Source organism: Ooceraea biroi, chromosome 12 (assembly GCF_003672135.1).
Source record: "Ooceraea biroi isolate clonal line C1 chromosome 12, Obir_v5.4, whole genome shotgun sequence".
Taxonomy (NCBI): Eukaryota; Metazoa; Arthropoda; class Insecta; order Hymenoptera; family Formicidae; genus Ooceraea; species Ooceraea biroi.
In genome coordinates, this window is record NC_039517.1 from 6,536,495 (window position 1) to 6,552,055 (window position 15,561).

Here is a 15,561-nt window from a genome sequence, read left to right on the forward strand (position 1 = left end):
GGCTTGATATGAACAAACTTAAAATAAATTCTAATTTTCAATTATATTTAATTCTATCAAGAATATACACAGAAAATATATTGTGTGCACAATTACAAATATTCGGGTAAAATCAAAAAGTATTCATCTTGTCTCAAGTTATAATTTTTCATATAGTCCCCCAAGTGACGCAGATTAATTAAATAATAAAACTTGAAAAAGACAAAGAGAGAGAGATATATCTTTGTGAGATAGATTTATCATCTACTAATGATTACAAGGGGATAATAATATCCTTGCACGCTTCGCGGCGATGTATCGTCTCAAGACGTATTCCGTGATAATGCGACGCCGATTATATTTTCTCAAAGTTGGCGTCAGTAAGTCTCTCGGCACTTGGTCGATTTCGTCCCCTCGTTTCGCCAAAGGCGTGGAGGATCTCCGAAATCTTTTATTTGGCCGACGGCGACCCCGTGAAATTGGAACGCGGCTCCCCCGGGCGAGAAGCCTAAGAGATCTATGGTTCCGGAGCCGGGTTCTCACGCGGAAGATCTCGGGGTTGGGAGCCGCCATGGGGTTTGACCACGGCGTCATCCTAACCCGGTAAGGTCCGCGTTAGGCTCCGAGCCGCTGGAATTCGCCGCGCCCGACCTCGCTTGATTTACGCCGTTGCCCAAGTTTTATCGCCCCGTCTATCAAACCACTCTCGCCGGCGATCGAATCCCGCGGGATCCGGCGAGTCCTGAAGGAAGCCACGCTTAATCCCTGGAGCGGAGACGAGTTCGCTGCCACCGACTCGTTCATGAGCGCACGACCGATCGAATTTGCCTTATTCGTCACGTAGCTCACTCGTAACTATTCGTCATCGTGTTCATGACTTTTGGATTTCCGGATCGGTCGCAAACGTGATTTGTATCGGACAACGTTGTGGCATCTCCTACACGGCGAAGCGAACTTGTTGGTAGAATTTTTCGCGTCGCGAACTTCCCCCGTGGACTTTCCGATCCGTCCGTCCTTCCGGATTATCGACCACTCCGCTGTCAACTATCGACATCGCCAGTAATCCGCCAGGGTAGAAAAATAACGACTTCCTTGACGGTGCTTCGATTAAAGTTACTCTCCGCGCGATGGAAGATGCGAAGTATCGACATCGGCTCCCGGCATGCGGGGAGGATCCGCGCATTATCGATAGCGAGGGACCCTTACGAACGAAAAGGGAACGGATATCGCACGCGCGTCGCGGAACACGCGGAGCGGTGCCGGGAATAAACGATACGCGATCTGAAAGTAAAATCGGCCGTATTACGTAGCCGATTCGCCGATTGTTTCGCGCGACATGACTCCCAAGTCGCGGAACCAATTCGGCCAATTAAACCCCGCTATTTGTCTTCCGAGGAGTCGTCTCTTCCCACGTAATCCACAGAACTTTTCATCCAAGAAGGATGCAGCCTCCACAACCGCCGCGCGTTTCCCCGTGGGAATAAAGAATCTAAGTCGTTTTCTCTGCGCCACCAAATTGACCCGGAACCGGCGCTGCCGCGCGGCCCGCGCGCGCCCACCTCATAAATATTTAAATCTAATGAACTTTACAGACCGTGTAGATTCAAATCAGGACTTCCTAAAGGACTCTCCGTATGCTGCATTTCCGCGGCACGCCGCGGCGGGATCGTTTTCGGCGAGCAACGGTGACGTGTTCAGCCGATTGGGAATAATTGAACGCTGGGAAATATGTAGGCAGCCTCGCGACTTTACGCGGACCCACAGTGGGCCAGAAAGCATGCAAAAGCGGACAAAATTCAAGATTTCTTTAGACTTTTCTGAAATTCGAGGTACTTGAGGTTTTGAGGTTGCTGATAACGAATCTGACATGGAAAATTCAATATTCAAATTAGTGGATCCAATATGGCGGTCAATATCTATTAATTTTGATCGGATTTGTATGGAACTTGATATTTAATGGTTTTCAAGGTTGCTGATAACGAATCTGACATGAAAAATTCCTACTCCCTACTCGGAGCGTACGAGCGCCGCGAGAGACAGTGCCGGCACGGTAGAGCGGCCTATCAGCAGATGGGGCACCGTTGCGTAGGACAAAATATTTTCTATTTGTTACATTTAGAACAATGAGAAATAAACTAGCGAGATAAATTGTCGAACTTAAAACTTTGGTGTCTATCCGTCAAACTAGCTTTATATCGTGAAAAAATGCATTCTATATATTAACATATATATATTAATATTATATATATACCTATATATTATACATATATATAATATTAATATATATATTAACATTAATAAATATATTACTATTAATAAATATTCGCTATCACGTGAATTAATGCACCTTATTGTACGTATCTAGTCGCGTAATCGTAGCAAATCTGGGCGATTTAAAACTCATGTACACATAGCAAATTACAGTATTCGCAAAATATCGCCGAATAAGTTTAAAGTAGACATTATAATGAAGATCCTGACACCTTCAATTTTTGATTAGAAAGTAGAGTCTCGGGGAGCAGGAAAACAATAACCTGTACAAAAGCGAAATGAATAAAATTGATTTCACAAGAAGTCATGATACTCAAATCAGGTTAACGTCCACAGATCTTTATTAGCTTTTTCAAATTCAAATACCCGTAATACTGATATTACATAAAAGAAAAACCTTTAAAAGTGATAAGCTAAATTTTTCATATGAGAAAAAGAAATTATAAATACGTTAGGAAACAAACAACATTTTTCTTGTTCATGATGCCCCTATATGAACAAATATTGAATAACCTGTAAAAACATTTCGCTACGGCCACTTCAACTACTCTATTTTAAGATATCGTGATAATTGAGTAAAAATTTGAGTGTTGGTTTTTTGCCACTTTTGTGCGTTTTCTGGCCCACTGTGGGACCTTATAAATCCCAGACGCAGTAGGGAATAAGGAAACAGCGAGAGATATGTTCCGCACGATAGGAAAGAGGGAGGAATCATAGCAATTGCGAGACAATCACGCGTTCGGAGAGATGCATAGCTGTTGGAGTGATTTTGATTCTGATTTCTGTTGCTTCTGTATATACTAATGTACAGAATAATGTGCGCCGAAAGCTGAAGAATATATTACGTAATTTTTGGGAAAAATCATGTCACTTTGATACGCAACGTAATACTCATCAATTATCTAAGGATGTTTACGTAAGAATCGTTCTACAAAACTGAGACTCTCGCGGAACGTTTCACTTGCTGCGATTCACACAATGACGTTATTTGAAACATACTTTTATGTGAGAATGGAATAAGCTTTCTTCATTATCGGGGTATGTTGAAATACCGGTAATGTTTGATTCTTATTGTCAATCCCTAGCGTTTCTTCATCCTGGCATTTAGACATTTTATTTGTTCCGGAGTTTTCTTAGAATTCTCCTCGCTGTTACCAAAGTATCAGAGAATTCAATCGGCTCTCTCTTTCGCTCTCTCTTGGAGCATTCTTTTTACGTTAGAAATGCAATATAACGCCATCGTTGCCGACGAACGACGTTGCGACCGCGCATTTTATCCACTCCATCGAGAATAATTGGATGTTGGTCGACGAAAAAGTGGCAGATAACTCGTGTGGATTTACAGAGCGGAGCTGTATCGACAGCTCGTGTAATTCCAGCGTCAAGAATATCGATGAACAACAAGGATAATCTTTTTTCCAATTTCCGCACTGCACTCAAAATTTCCTGTCGATCATCATCGTCGTCGTCGTCGTCTGTTTGTTAAATTTAATAGGTGATTTATATGAGGTCTAGAAAAAAGTGAAAAATTTGGGAAATATGGTCGGTAATGCAACAACTCGTCATTGGTGTAAAAAAACGAAAACGACTGTGAGAGGACGTCGAGCTTGAATTTTACGACTTATTTTGATCAGTTAGCAACTTTCAGCGATATTACATGCGTGAATCGGATTTTGAATAACAATTTGCAGATTCGAAAGTCTAATTTATCTATTAAAATCTCGCTTTAATGAAAGTGTTGCTGTGAATAATCAGCATGCCCAGACACATTAAGTGGACGGCGAAATGCTAAATTTCGGCGTGCTTCCGGTGACGGACTCGAGGAATTATGACGTGCCATCGAAATTTCGCCTTTGTTCGCCGGAGAAATTACGATGCCCTGACTTTTGGCCGTGTATCAAAGCCGTTTACGTGGCCGTGTAAGAATAAGCGTTGCCTATTGCTCCTGCAATATTTCTTCGCGAAATGAAACGCACGTCTACACGTAGCTCCGGGATATTGAAGTCGTGAAAAACCGTCGTTGTTATGTCTTTTGATATTCGACTTTTAATATTCGGCCTCATTGTATATTCGGCTTTTAATATTCGGATATCTCAAGACAGCTCTCGCAAGAATTCTCTTGAAATACCGAGTTTCCGTGTTTTCCAGAACCGACCAGACGAGAGCAACGCGTTTCCGATCTGGAGAACGATATTTCCTCGCGAGTCCTCGGGTCAATTCGAGCCGGGCGGTTCTGGGTTTTGATAAAGCGACGAGCGAAGGATGGCGGGGGAGAGAATAGGGCGGCGTTAAAGAATAGGAAAAGTCGGAACGAATGTTCTTGACGGGACTCGTCGAATACGAATCGTACACGCGTGTTCGCCGCGTAGCTAACCGACAGTGAAGAAGCGTTACGAACGGGCGCACCGCGCCGCTTGCAATATTGAACTACCCTCCGGGTATACGTCGTAATTAAAGCACTGAATTATTCGTCGACTTGTTAAAGCCGGGGGTGCGAACGTCGTTAGCACCAGCGTGGACCGGCGCTTGCGTGCACGTGCGGCGTAAACAGCCACCCTTGCTCGTGAATTATACGTCGTCGGTTCGTCTGCGGCGCATCCCCTTTACCCTTGTGTCAATATTATCCGAAACTTGAGGAGGAGATCAAACCCTTCAGACAAAAGGCTATTCCTCATACTACCCTCGCAAACGGGCAAAACACTCCTTCGGCTTCCGGTAACCCTTTTGTTACTGGTCCTCCCCGGGGAATTCGGGGATATTCCGAAAACAACGCGTCGCGCTTAATAATTTAATAATGAGTCAAGGCGGAGGACAAAGGCGGCCAGCAATCGCGATCGTGTTTAGCGACGTCTTTATAGGCTGGCCAGCCGCATGGCCGAGGGCTGTGATTACCGGTATTATTACTCGATTACCAGTCGGAGGATCACTCTCGGCCGAGATAACGCCCGACACTTCAGATCCATTAAATTAATGCGGAATTTATGCGAACACAGAATGCTCGTTGTCGGGGATTGGCCGTTATTAATGTCCGATTATTTGACCGGAATTGTGCATTAATTATCTACGATTTGCAATAATAATATTAATTATCGGCACACCGAGTAAAATTAATTCTCCCCTTGACACTCGTGACACTTGGCTGTCATCGAAACGCGAGAACGATCCCAACGCTGCGCCAGTCTAATCGCACGCAATCGAGGCCGAATAATTAATTGCAACTCGTATTACTATTTCGTTGATATTTTCCGCTCGGCAGACTCTCGCGCGTCTATAATATTTCGCGATGCAGGTCAGCCGCGAGAAAAATGACGCGGGTGACGCATTCGCACGCGGCCGTAAAACTAATTAAAAGTGAATTTCCATAATAATTAATCTCCTGCGTGATAGTTTTTATTAATGAAACGTATGCGCTCGTTCACGACGTTTCGTGTACATCGACATTAATTCAGGACCACGAGGGACGCATTGAGGCAACGATGCTCGATGTAAACACCCCCGTGTGAAATACATGCATGAGACACGATCGTGCAGCTCGTTCGTCCTATTCTCTTTCCTCCAACCTCACCTCTCTCTCTCTCCTTTCCTCTTGGTCTCTATTTCTCTCTCCCTCTCGCTCTTTGCCTCATCCAACCCTCCGTGTGTCAATATTATCTGAGTGCCACCCTAGTCACTGTGTGTAGTTGGTTCCGCACGTGTCAGGGATGAAAAATGAGGCATTTTTTTCGTAATGAAAAAAATACAGAAAACGATGAAGTTTTTCCGCCGGCATCGAAAATTTTTCTACCACGAAAACCACGCGCACATAGATTTTTAAGTGATATTTATAGATCACACAAGCCCGCGCAGCAGTAGCAGCAGCAGCAGCACGATAGCCATCCGCACAACGGATGAAAGCAGAATAAAGCCGAACAGCTTTATGCGGGTTTTGCGTTCGCGTTCTCGAAACAGAAAAATATGCTAATGCAAATACGGGACCGCTTTCCCTCTCGGAATTATTCGCGTCATAAAAACTGCTCGATATTCTTACTTTCGACGCACGAATTTTAACGTAAATTGTTCGATCAATTAGTTTCGCGGCCTCCTCGAGCGCGTCCACTCGCGTAATATATATATATATATTGAGTACGGTAATATTTTCGAATGCTACATTTAACAATCGCGCGACTTAAATGGATCCTGAAAATGTGACGAGTATCAGAGACGAGTTATACCGCCTGAGTGAAATCAATACGATTGATATACGTTTATAATTAACGCGCCGAGCGGATCCGGCGGGATATTAATAACGCCCGACAAATACTCGGCTGAGGTCAGTTTCAGACTAGCTGCAGACTGCTCGGGATAATTTTGAGTTTGCGAAATTTGCGCGCGCGATACCGCGTAACGTGCTCAAATTAATGATAATGTATGCAAAAAGCGCGAGGCGAGGACAGCGCAACGCAAAGCGGCGATGCAGATTCCAAGGCACGACACAGGCCGGCCGCCTGTATCTGCCGCAAGTTTCAGCATATTCGAAAAATTACAACGTCTCCCGGCACTCCGTTCTCGAAACTCGGTGAGCGTACTTTATTGCACTAACTTCGCCACTTAAGCGAGATACAAGAACACGAATTTATCGCGCGGACTCGGATCGCCGAGGTTGACGGCGTGAAAAATGAGCAAACGCATATGCGGCACTCGTTGCCTGCTTATCGAGCAAGGTGCAAGAACTGATGGTCACAAGGGACATCCCTCATCGATGTTCCGATTGCAGCTGAACCGCGTAGTCCGAAAGTGCTTACGCGAAGTGCGCGGCGTGATATCTCTGTCGAAACCGGAATCGTGACTGGAAGTCGTAAGAGGTCAGCGGAAATTGAAGCTCGCTGCGAAACTGCATTCTTCCCGCAAAGCGATAAAATCGACGAGCGCGAACGGCGTGACTAATTCCTGCGCGGATATTCGCCTCGCTCTCGCTATTCCGCAACTGAGTATCGCAATTTGGATTCCGTAAGTAAGTCGCAGAACAATCAGTCATCCACTAAGAAATCTACCAAGAAGTCTCTAGGAGGCAGCAAATTATTTTACACTTCAAAACGAGAGATACGATTTGGCCGCGCGCCTGCGACGATCACACGTAAAATCCCGGACTGGCGACTCGAGAGAGGCGGTCGATCGCGTTGATTATAATCGCACGGAGAAGATTATCGTTACCGTGAAATTGCCGGCTAATGTAGTAGGTCAACGTGATCCGCCACCGCCTGGCGCAATCCACCTCCGTCCTGCCGTTGCTAATTAGAGTTGAGACGGGGCTCGCATTAACGAGTGATACAAGGCACCGGGAGTTAATGCGCCAGGCTGCAAATGGAACCGTTAATTTCTGTCACTGGCTGTCACGCGACCGTGCGGCGTTGCGCCCCGACGAATTACAGGGCAAATCTTGCCACCAGACACCGTGACAACCATTAAGCACGCTGAAATGAGGGATGTACACGGGACGCTGGCTGTTTTTTATCGCGTCGCAGCGAGCGCGGTGAAAATCGCGAGGGTAATCTGCGTGAAAATGACCTCGCGCGGTTCTCGGATCTCCCGGAGACGCGAGGTCGATACACCAGAGACAGATGCGAGTGCGAGTACCAGTGGATTCCCGCGGAAACGAGTTTTATTGGCTCATATGCATCCCGCCGGAACGATCCGCAAAACGACCGATCATCCGGCATTACGGTCCGACAAGGTCTTCCAACAGGCGACAAGTGAAATATTCATCGTATTCTTCGATGTAGCGAAGACTCTGCGCTGCATGAGGGAGATTTAGGGAGAAATAAACAATCTCCGTGTTTTATGCGTAACGCAACAGGATTTACGCAGTATCGCGAGAACTGTTTGAATAAGCGATCAGTATGAGCGGGATGTCCGATCGGTCGGACGGAGACGCGATCCTTGCGCTTCCAATCGGTTCTATGCAAAGAGCCAGCTCTTAATGAGTGCTCGTGAGTGCTCGGCAAGCAGATCAACAGCTCGTGAAATAACGCGGTGAATTTCGCTCCCGTTTCCCGCGGATGCAGCGAAGCTGCGAGGAGAAAAGGACGAGGAGGACACGTAACACGATTAAAGTGTTCCCGCTGGGAGGAAGTGGCGACGATCGGTTGGTTCTCCGGGAAACGGGTCAGCTTCCTGTGCAAGAGTACGTACCGTCTGATGGCATCTATCTTACAGTCCGCGAGCTGGACTCGCCGGAAGACTTGGAGGGTTCACTCGCGCGATCAACGCAGAATAACGCGCAGAGGTATGCGAAGGGTGCGACGAGTAAAAAGGCGACCGACTACGGATGTTGAACTGCGGGACAGAGAAGGACCTTCGCGCGAGTCTCGATTGCGGAAGAAAAATTACGGTCAGGCACGGCGAAATAAACAACACACAAGCTGGGGCAAATCTATCCCTATAAATCAGGAGGCCGGCCGATGTCGGGTGTCCCTTCCTTTTTGTGCGACCGGAACCCTCGTCTCGTCCTCCCGTTCGCCTTCCGCCCGCGAGGAGCGGAACCGACGAAGAATGGAATCTTTATCGCCAGCCGTTGCCTTCGCGCGTGAGCTATCGGAGATTTCGAAGGCTCGTAAAGATCGTGATCCTTCGCGGACAGACGTGCGCGGCACTTCCGGCAGAATTCTGACGATCGATGGATACAAACGAAGCATATACCGGACGAGAGAGATTTAGATTCGTTTCTCTGAGCGAGCGAGGCAACCTGACGACTTGAATTTGATACGCGCGCGTGTCTGATCAATTCGCAGGCGAATGCGATCACGTACGCGCCGAGTTCCTCCTACAATTCCTTCCAATATTAACAGCGACAGTTACGCTGGATTTACGACACGGCGCGGCCATGAGGGATCAAAGAAATCAACGAGAGTGTATATTCCCATTCTCTGAATCTAGGATCATTCTTCTACCAGTCGTACCACCGCCGAGTAATAAATATTTTATCGCCGAAATAACCGCGCGAGATACGACCATGAAGACGTACGCGCGCTGGTCCATCCGAACGGGACGGCTGTCCATATTTGCTCGTTTCCAACGGGAAGTGGAACGAGCGGCAATTCAGTTGTATTAGTAGATAACACAGTGCCACTTATGTTGACAGCGCAGCGAAAGATTCATGCCGAAATCTCTATATCTCATTGAATTGCATGTTATTTTTTCTAAGGGAGAATCAACTGGAACTTTGATATCCAGCCTGCCTGATGAAAATCTATTAACACGAGTATATCATTTCCGAAACGCAGCGCGCTTGCAACGATGAAAATTAATCTTCCACCCCGCCGCGATGTAAGCTCTTTTTAACCGGCTTGTGATGTGCTTTCAAACGGAAATAATGGAAGAAATAAAATACGAGTTTACGGCACCATAAAAAATCTTTATGGCAAAACGTACGATGACGTACAACGACGTACATTTATAAGTCGTCAAAGTATCCCTTTAAGATTTATTATTTATTGCGCGTGGTCCATTGTCGTAACACCTAAAATTGAACTCCAGCCTTCGTTTCGCGCCGTTTACTTCCGTTTCATAAAATAGAGGGGATTCTTCGGTCCTTACGACCATGCAGCTCAAGGGAAAAGGGAGACGCCGCAAGCTATTCGATCCATCCCTCGTAAAGCTCGCCCTTTTATCCGCGACCCTTTGGAGGAACCGATCGTGCCTGGCTGTTAAAACAGACAGAGGACAATCGAGAGCGGCAATTGGCTTTTGCCCTCTAATGATCGCGCCTCCGGGCCGTCAACTGATCGGACACAGAGCGCTCAATGCGCACCAATGGCGGATACGTCGAGCTACTCTCGTAAAAAACGGCGAACACGATGAAAACGTCCGTAATGAAGAGGCGGAAAGCGCGACCTTATATGGAAAACGAAGCGAATGGTGTCCCGTTGAGCGGTGAGAGTGATCATTTTCGAATTATCCGATTGACTCGTTCGTCACGCAGATCGGATGCGATTAAAAGTTGCAAATGTCGTCGGATGTGTATCGGTGCTCGGTGATTTACGCGCGGTAATTCCCGCGATCGGTTTTGAAAAGGGACAATATAATGAGTCACCAGCGAGCGCGAGTTTATTAATTCATTAATGCGAGCGCGATTACTTCGTGCACCGTGATCGGCTTACGATAGCCGATATCGCCGACGGAAAATGCGATAACTTACATGTAATATATGTACGCGCGCACGTAACATGCAGCGTACCTCGCGCTCTACCGCTCTGGCGTATTTAATTTAGAATAAATCTACGTAACTCGATAAGGGTCTGGAGTATCGATTGGCTCCGTCGAGTTTTCCCCAGCGTCCTTTTCTCGGTGCATAAATGTTGCATCGTCGCCGTCGCCACCCTCGCGCCATCACCGCCGCCGCTGCTACATCATCCATGGTGGCGGAAGCGTCCGTCAACGGCGTCAGCAGAAACGCGGGGTATCAGACAAAGCGAAATTCGGTGCATGCATTTTGCAGCGGGTTTGAATTATGCTCGGGCGTAGTAGCAGCAGCGTCCGAGATGCCGCGCGACCGCAAGCGAAATCGAATTTTGCATATCTTAGTAGTGGCATAACTAACCGATCGTGGCTGGCGAGCAGACGATGGACGTTGAATCAGCGGACTGCATATCTTAATGCATTATACACAGCATATGCATACAAGGTGTTGCACGACCGTAGACGAAGTGGGATCAAGTGGATGCTGAATGCGGGCAAAGAAAGGAACGCCTGTGGTGGCAACTTTGATGTGCGAGAATTTACAAGATAACGAGTAAAGAGTTTGATACATGATGGTTAATAATGGATTATTTATTTGCTCGGTAGCACTTTGTGCCATCCTTTGCTCCTTACTTTTCCGTTATCGGGTATCAACCGGCGGTTCCAATGCTCCCCTATCGATCATCAAGTGACATAATTGGGTCGCGCTCGAGACATTCTTACGTGAATGCGTTGAAATACATTTCCGCGCGCAATCGGGTAAGATTAATTATTTGCAGGTAGTTTTCACGCGTAGCGAGTGCGATGAAGAATTTTTGCGTTATTCTTGCTCGCTACGCTACTTGAGTAATCCGCGCGGTTTAAGGACCGCGTCGTGATCTGCGCGAGATTTGCTCGAATATATAAGAGTCCGCTAGATCCAATTACTAATATCCTCGACTAGCACTTACTTTCACCCAGAGGGCAAACTTTTTATCAGCGCCACCGTCTCTGTCTGGCTTTAGCGTCGTGTCGTCGAAGATTTGCATAATCCGCTTCTTCTTGCGAGCCTACTGAACTTCGCCGTCTTCTTTTTCTCGCCTCGTCTCTGGCTTCCGAGCCCTGGTCACCTTTTTCCTCTTGGCTTGCACGCCTTCGCGGTATCCCTAAAGGCTTCATCAATTCGTACCTCACATTCCCTTCTTTCTTCCGTTCTCTTTTTTTTCGATAACTCAAAAGTTCTCCTCTTCCGAACAGAAGTTCGCGAAGAGCTTCGTTTTATACTCGCGATCCCGAGATATTCGAAGTTCCGTCCTTTCCCTCATCGAGCGCGATATCACGAAGACATCCATTAACGAAGTCATTTTATCTCAATAACCAGTCGTCTTCCTTCGCGCTGCAAATTAATGTTTCCAATTACTTCTGGTTCCTGTTTGCTCTCTCATTTCCTGCGTCGCGATCTCGACGTATCTCCTTCCGCGTTTTCGATTATCATCGATTCTCGCGCCGACCTCTTACGTGCTCGAGGAAGTTTTGCGTTAGTCTTTGGTGCCACCTTTTCCTCTGTCCCGCCACCAACCTGAACAAATATCACAATCAAAGTGCAGACGTCAACGCGTATTGTTTGCGACAGTTGCTATCGCGCAGAAGCGACAATGATTAAACACGAGCTGGTCTGTTTGCACGAGGTAAATACTATTCTACCAGAGGCACATTGCTGTCGGTCCATCCCTCTCTCTCTCTCTCTCTAGACTCTCCGAAAACAAAATGCAGCCTCGCAGCCGTAGTCTCTTTGTTTCTTTAAAAAGTTTCGCATTTCCCGTATGGATTTTTCTTTCGCTCAAACGATGTTGCCAGGCCGGAATCGTTAAAATATCGCGAACGCACGTAGTTTCCACGTACGGACTCTCTGGAAATATTTTTACAGGGCACACAGCCTAGTCCCCATTGCTCTCCCGCCAGAATGAATATTTTAGAAGCACGTACGCGAGCCTGCGAATATCTAAGTACTCAAATAAGGCGAAGACGAGCCAAATAACTTCAAACGTAAGTCAAATACGTCAAGTCGGAGCCTTCATCGACGTTGCTTCGTGGCTCGAATCGCTTCACGAAGAGAACACGCAATTTACGGCGATGTCAGTATTTCGCAAGAGATATCAGCAGCCCTTTCGCATGTAACTCGTTTCGCATGTAACGTGCTGTTACGGAAGCAACGTCGCGTTGGAACGTTTCAGATAGCAAGATTAATGCTAGCGACACGAATGGAACGCCGGAAGATTTGAGAAAGCCATAACGATGGTGCACGCTGGTCACGTAACAACGAGATTCTCGGCCTGTGAAACTGAAATTTGTCGTTGCGACCGGTTCATTCGATTTCTTGACCCTCTTGACAAGACGTGTGCAATGTGAGTCCGATCAATGAGATGTCTCGCACGATATCGCTCTCGCAGATCGTTGATAATCTACGTGCAATGTCTTCGCGAGAACTCCATGGCAACGCTCCTATACAGGGTGTCCCATTTTAAATGCCGCAGGCAAAAATCTCGAAAAATATGGGACATACGGAAAAATGTTTCGAACAAAAGTTGCATGGTTTGAACTTCAGTGCCGCTATCCCCACTTCAGGCTCTAGAGCGCCGCGAGAGACGGTGCCTCAAACAATCAAAAAATGTTTCAATTTACGCAACGGTACCTCTCATCTGCTTAGGCCGCTCCACCGGCGTAGTCGGCACTGTCTCTCGCGGCGCTCGAGCACCTGGAGTGGGGATAGCGGCACCGAAGTCCGAGCTCTGCTTATTAGTAAATACTGTGCATTCCATTTGGAGTTACTAGTACTAGTACTGCTTACCACACCCCCGTACACAAAATCGGCCCTTTTTAGGGCCACTATGATGTACAAATCCGACCGAGCAACCTCCCCGCGGTGTACATCGGGTAATGCGAATGCCGGCGGTATGTCAACTTTGACGCTTCATATCTTGGGAACTGCTTGGGCAAAAAACAAAAGTAGGTAGTGCTTTGGAAAGCTCTCGAACTAAGCTACAAGAATATACAATAAAAAAGGGGGGGTCCCATTTAAGAAAACATCCATCACATTGACCTGGCCTTGAAAAGGTCACTCAAGGTCAAGTACATATTTTCATCATGTGGCCCCCTTCAAACCATGCAACTTTTGTTCGAAACATTTTTCCGTATGTCCCATATTTTTCGAGATTTTTGCCTGCGGCATTAAAAATGGGACACCCTGTATATCCTATATATCGCGTATTTAATTGTAACGTATACACGGCAAGCTTTGATCAAAGGAGCACGCGGAACCACAATACCGAGTTATGACTGATCCCGGATTTGCCAGACGCAACGACGAGGCTCGAGGCGTGTTGCCGCATAATGAGGTAAATGCACAAGCGACGCTTCGCTGAGGAAAGATTTATTAAGCTCTGTCAAGCTTGTTTGTACACTTCCGGTGTCACCGCAATTACACGAATTTACGAATTGCCGCGATAAAAGACGTTGATGGCGTGAAAATTTCATCAGACATCGCGGTAGTGTAGAGAATCTCTTTGCGGTTTCACAAATAATTATAGTGTCGCGCCGGGTAGATCACTGGTTTATTTCGCAATTTCCAAAGTACTGTCATCCATGGCAAATAAACCGTTTGGAACTCGCCCAAACAACCGTGTTGGATCTTTTGATCGACGCGCCGCGCAACGGAATTAAAAATTCTAGCCGGATTCACTGATGTGAGTGCCACAACCGCGGGATTATCGCAACACTCGCAACAGCGATATTTTAGTTGACCCTTTGCAAACGCATGTTATCCACATCCGTCGATTTCCGCGTAATGTAGAAATAAATGCACCAAAGGGACCACGTAACAATTTCACTCTTGGCTGTAAAAACCGAGCTGAAAGGCGTTCATTGATTACTTCTGTAAATGGCGTGGAGAGAAATCCGACGCACTGTTTATTGGTGTAAAAAAGCGTGTTTAATTGCGTTTAACTGCAAGCAGCAATGTAAACTGAAAAATTGCTCTAATTAGAAATCCATAAATTCAGATGGCCAATAATTGTATTTCCTGTAGCGGCCCGGTTCCCCGTACTACACTTTGGTGGCGCGACAAGAAAGACCGTAATGGACAAATATGGGAGCGGAATTGAGCATTAAGCAGCGATAATTTTCTGCCTCTGACATTTCGCAAAAACTCACTCGCTCGCCTGCGGGAGTAATCATGTTTTGCCAATTATACCTGCTGAACGAGCGCGGATGAAGTATCAGTGTAGAAATCGCTGATCCAATTGTTTCTCAGCCGGCGTTCTTGCGGCAGACGAGTAGTTCCCGAAAGTGGCCGGTACAACGTAATCATGGTGGCTTCCAGCGCGAGAAAACGTTTAATAACGCGTCGAACGACGCCGAGATTCACCGGAAGTTTAATTGCCAAGCCGGCGAAAACGTTTCTTCCCCAGCGACTGGTTTCGAGCGTTCCAACCGGGTTTTTGCCCTGACCGCCGCGATCCACGATGGAAACGCAATTATCCGACGAATCGCTGCTCGTCGGTAGCCATTCTCGCTTCGCAGGCCGTGAAGGCCACTTTCCTTTCCTCATCGCGTAACAGGGAAATGTTTCCAGTCGCTCGTAAAAATCGAAGGCGTTAAAGCGCATGCGAATGTAAAGATGGTAAATCGTTTCATAATAGAATGAACGCGAAAATTCCACAGAGAACATAAATCTATCATCAGAAGTATTTAACAGGGTGAATTACAGATTTACTTGCAGGACTATTTAACACTTGACATAGACTCGTTGCTGGTTTGCAGTATCCCGTTTTATTTGCTAGCTTATGTGTCCCGTTTGCCTTAAGCCACTCTGCTTGTTGAAGCATCCACTTGATCCCACTTCGTCTACGGTCGTGCAACACCTTGTATGCATATGCTGTGTATAATGCATTAAGATATGCAGTCCGCTGATTCAACGTCCATCGTCTGCTCGCCAGCCACGATCGGTTAGTTATGCCACTACTAAGATATGCAAAATTCGATTTCGCTTGCGGTCGCGCGGCATCTCGGACGCTGCTGCTACTACGCCCGAGCATAATTCAAACCCGCTGCAAAATGCAT

General features: G+C 46.7%; 1 protein-coding gene across 1 annotated transcript in view; it reads right to left on the reverse strand.

The window, feature by feature from the left end:
* The window catches only part of LOC105280546 (sarcoplasmic reticulum histidine-rich calcium-binding protein), a 28,216-nt gene extending 13,167 nt beyond the window's left edge, over nucleotides 1-15,049 (reverse strand). Inside the window, exon 1 of the mRNA XM_020032037.2 lies at nucleotides 14,693-15,049. Coding sequence (XP_019887596.1) covers nucleotides 14,693-15,049 — 357 coding nt within the window. The remainder of the gene's footprint in view (nucleotides 1-14,692) is intronic.
* Nucleotides 15,050-15,561: the final 512 nt, after the last annotated feature.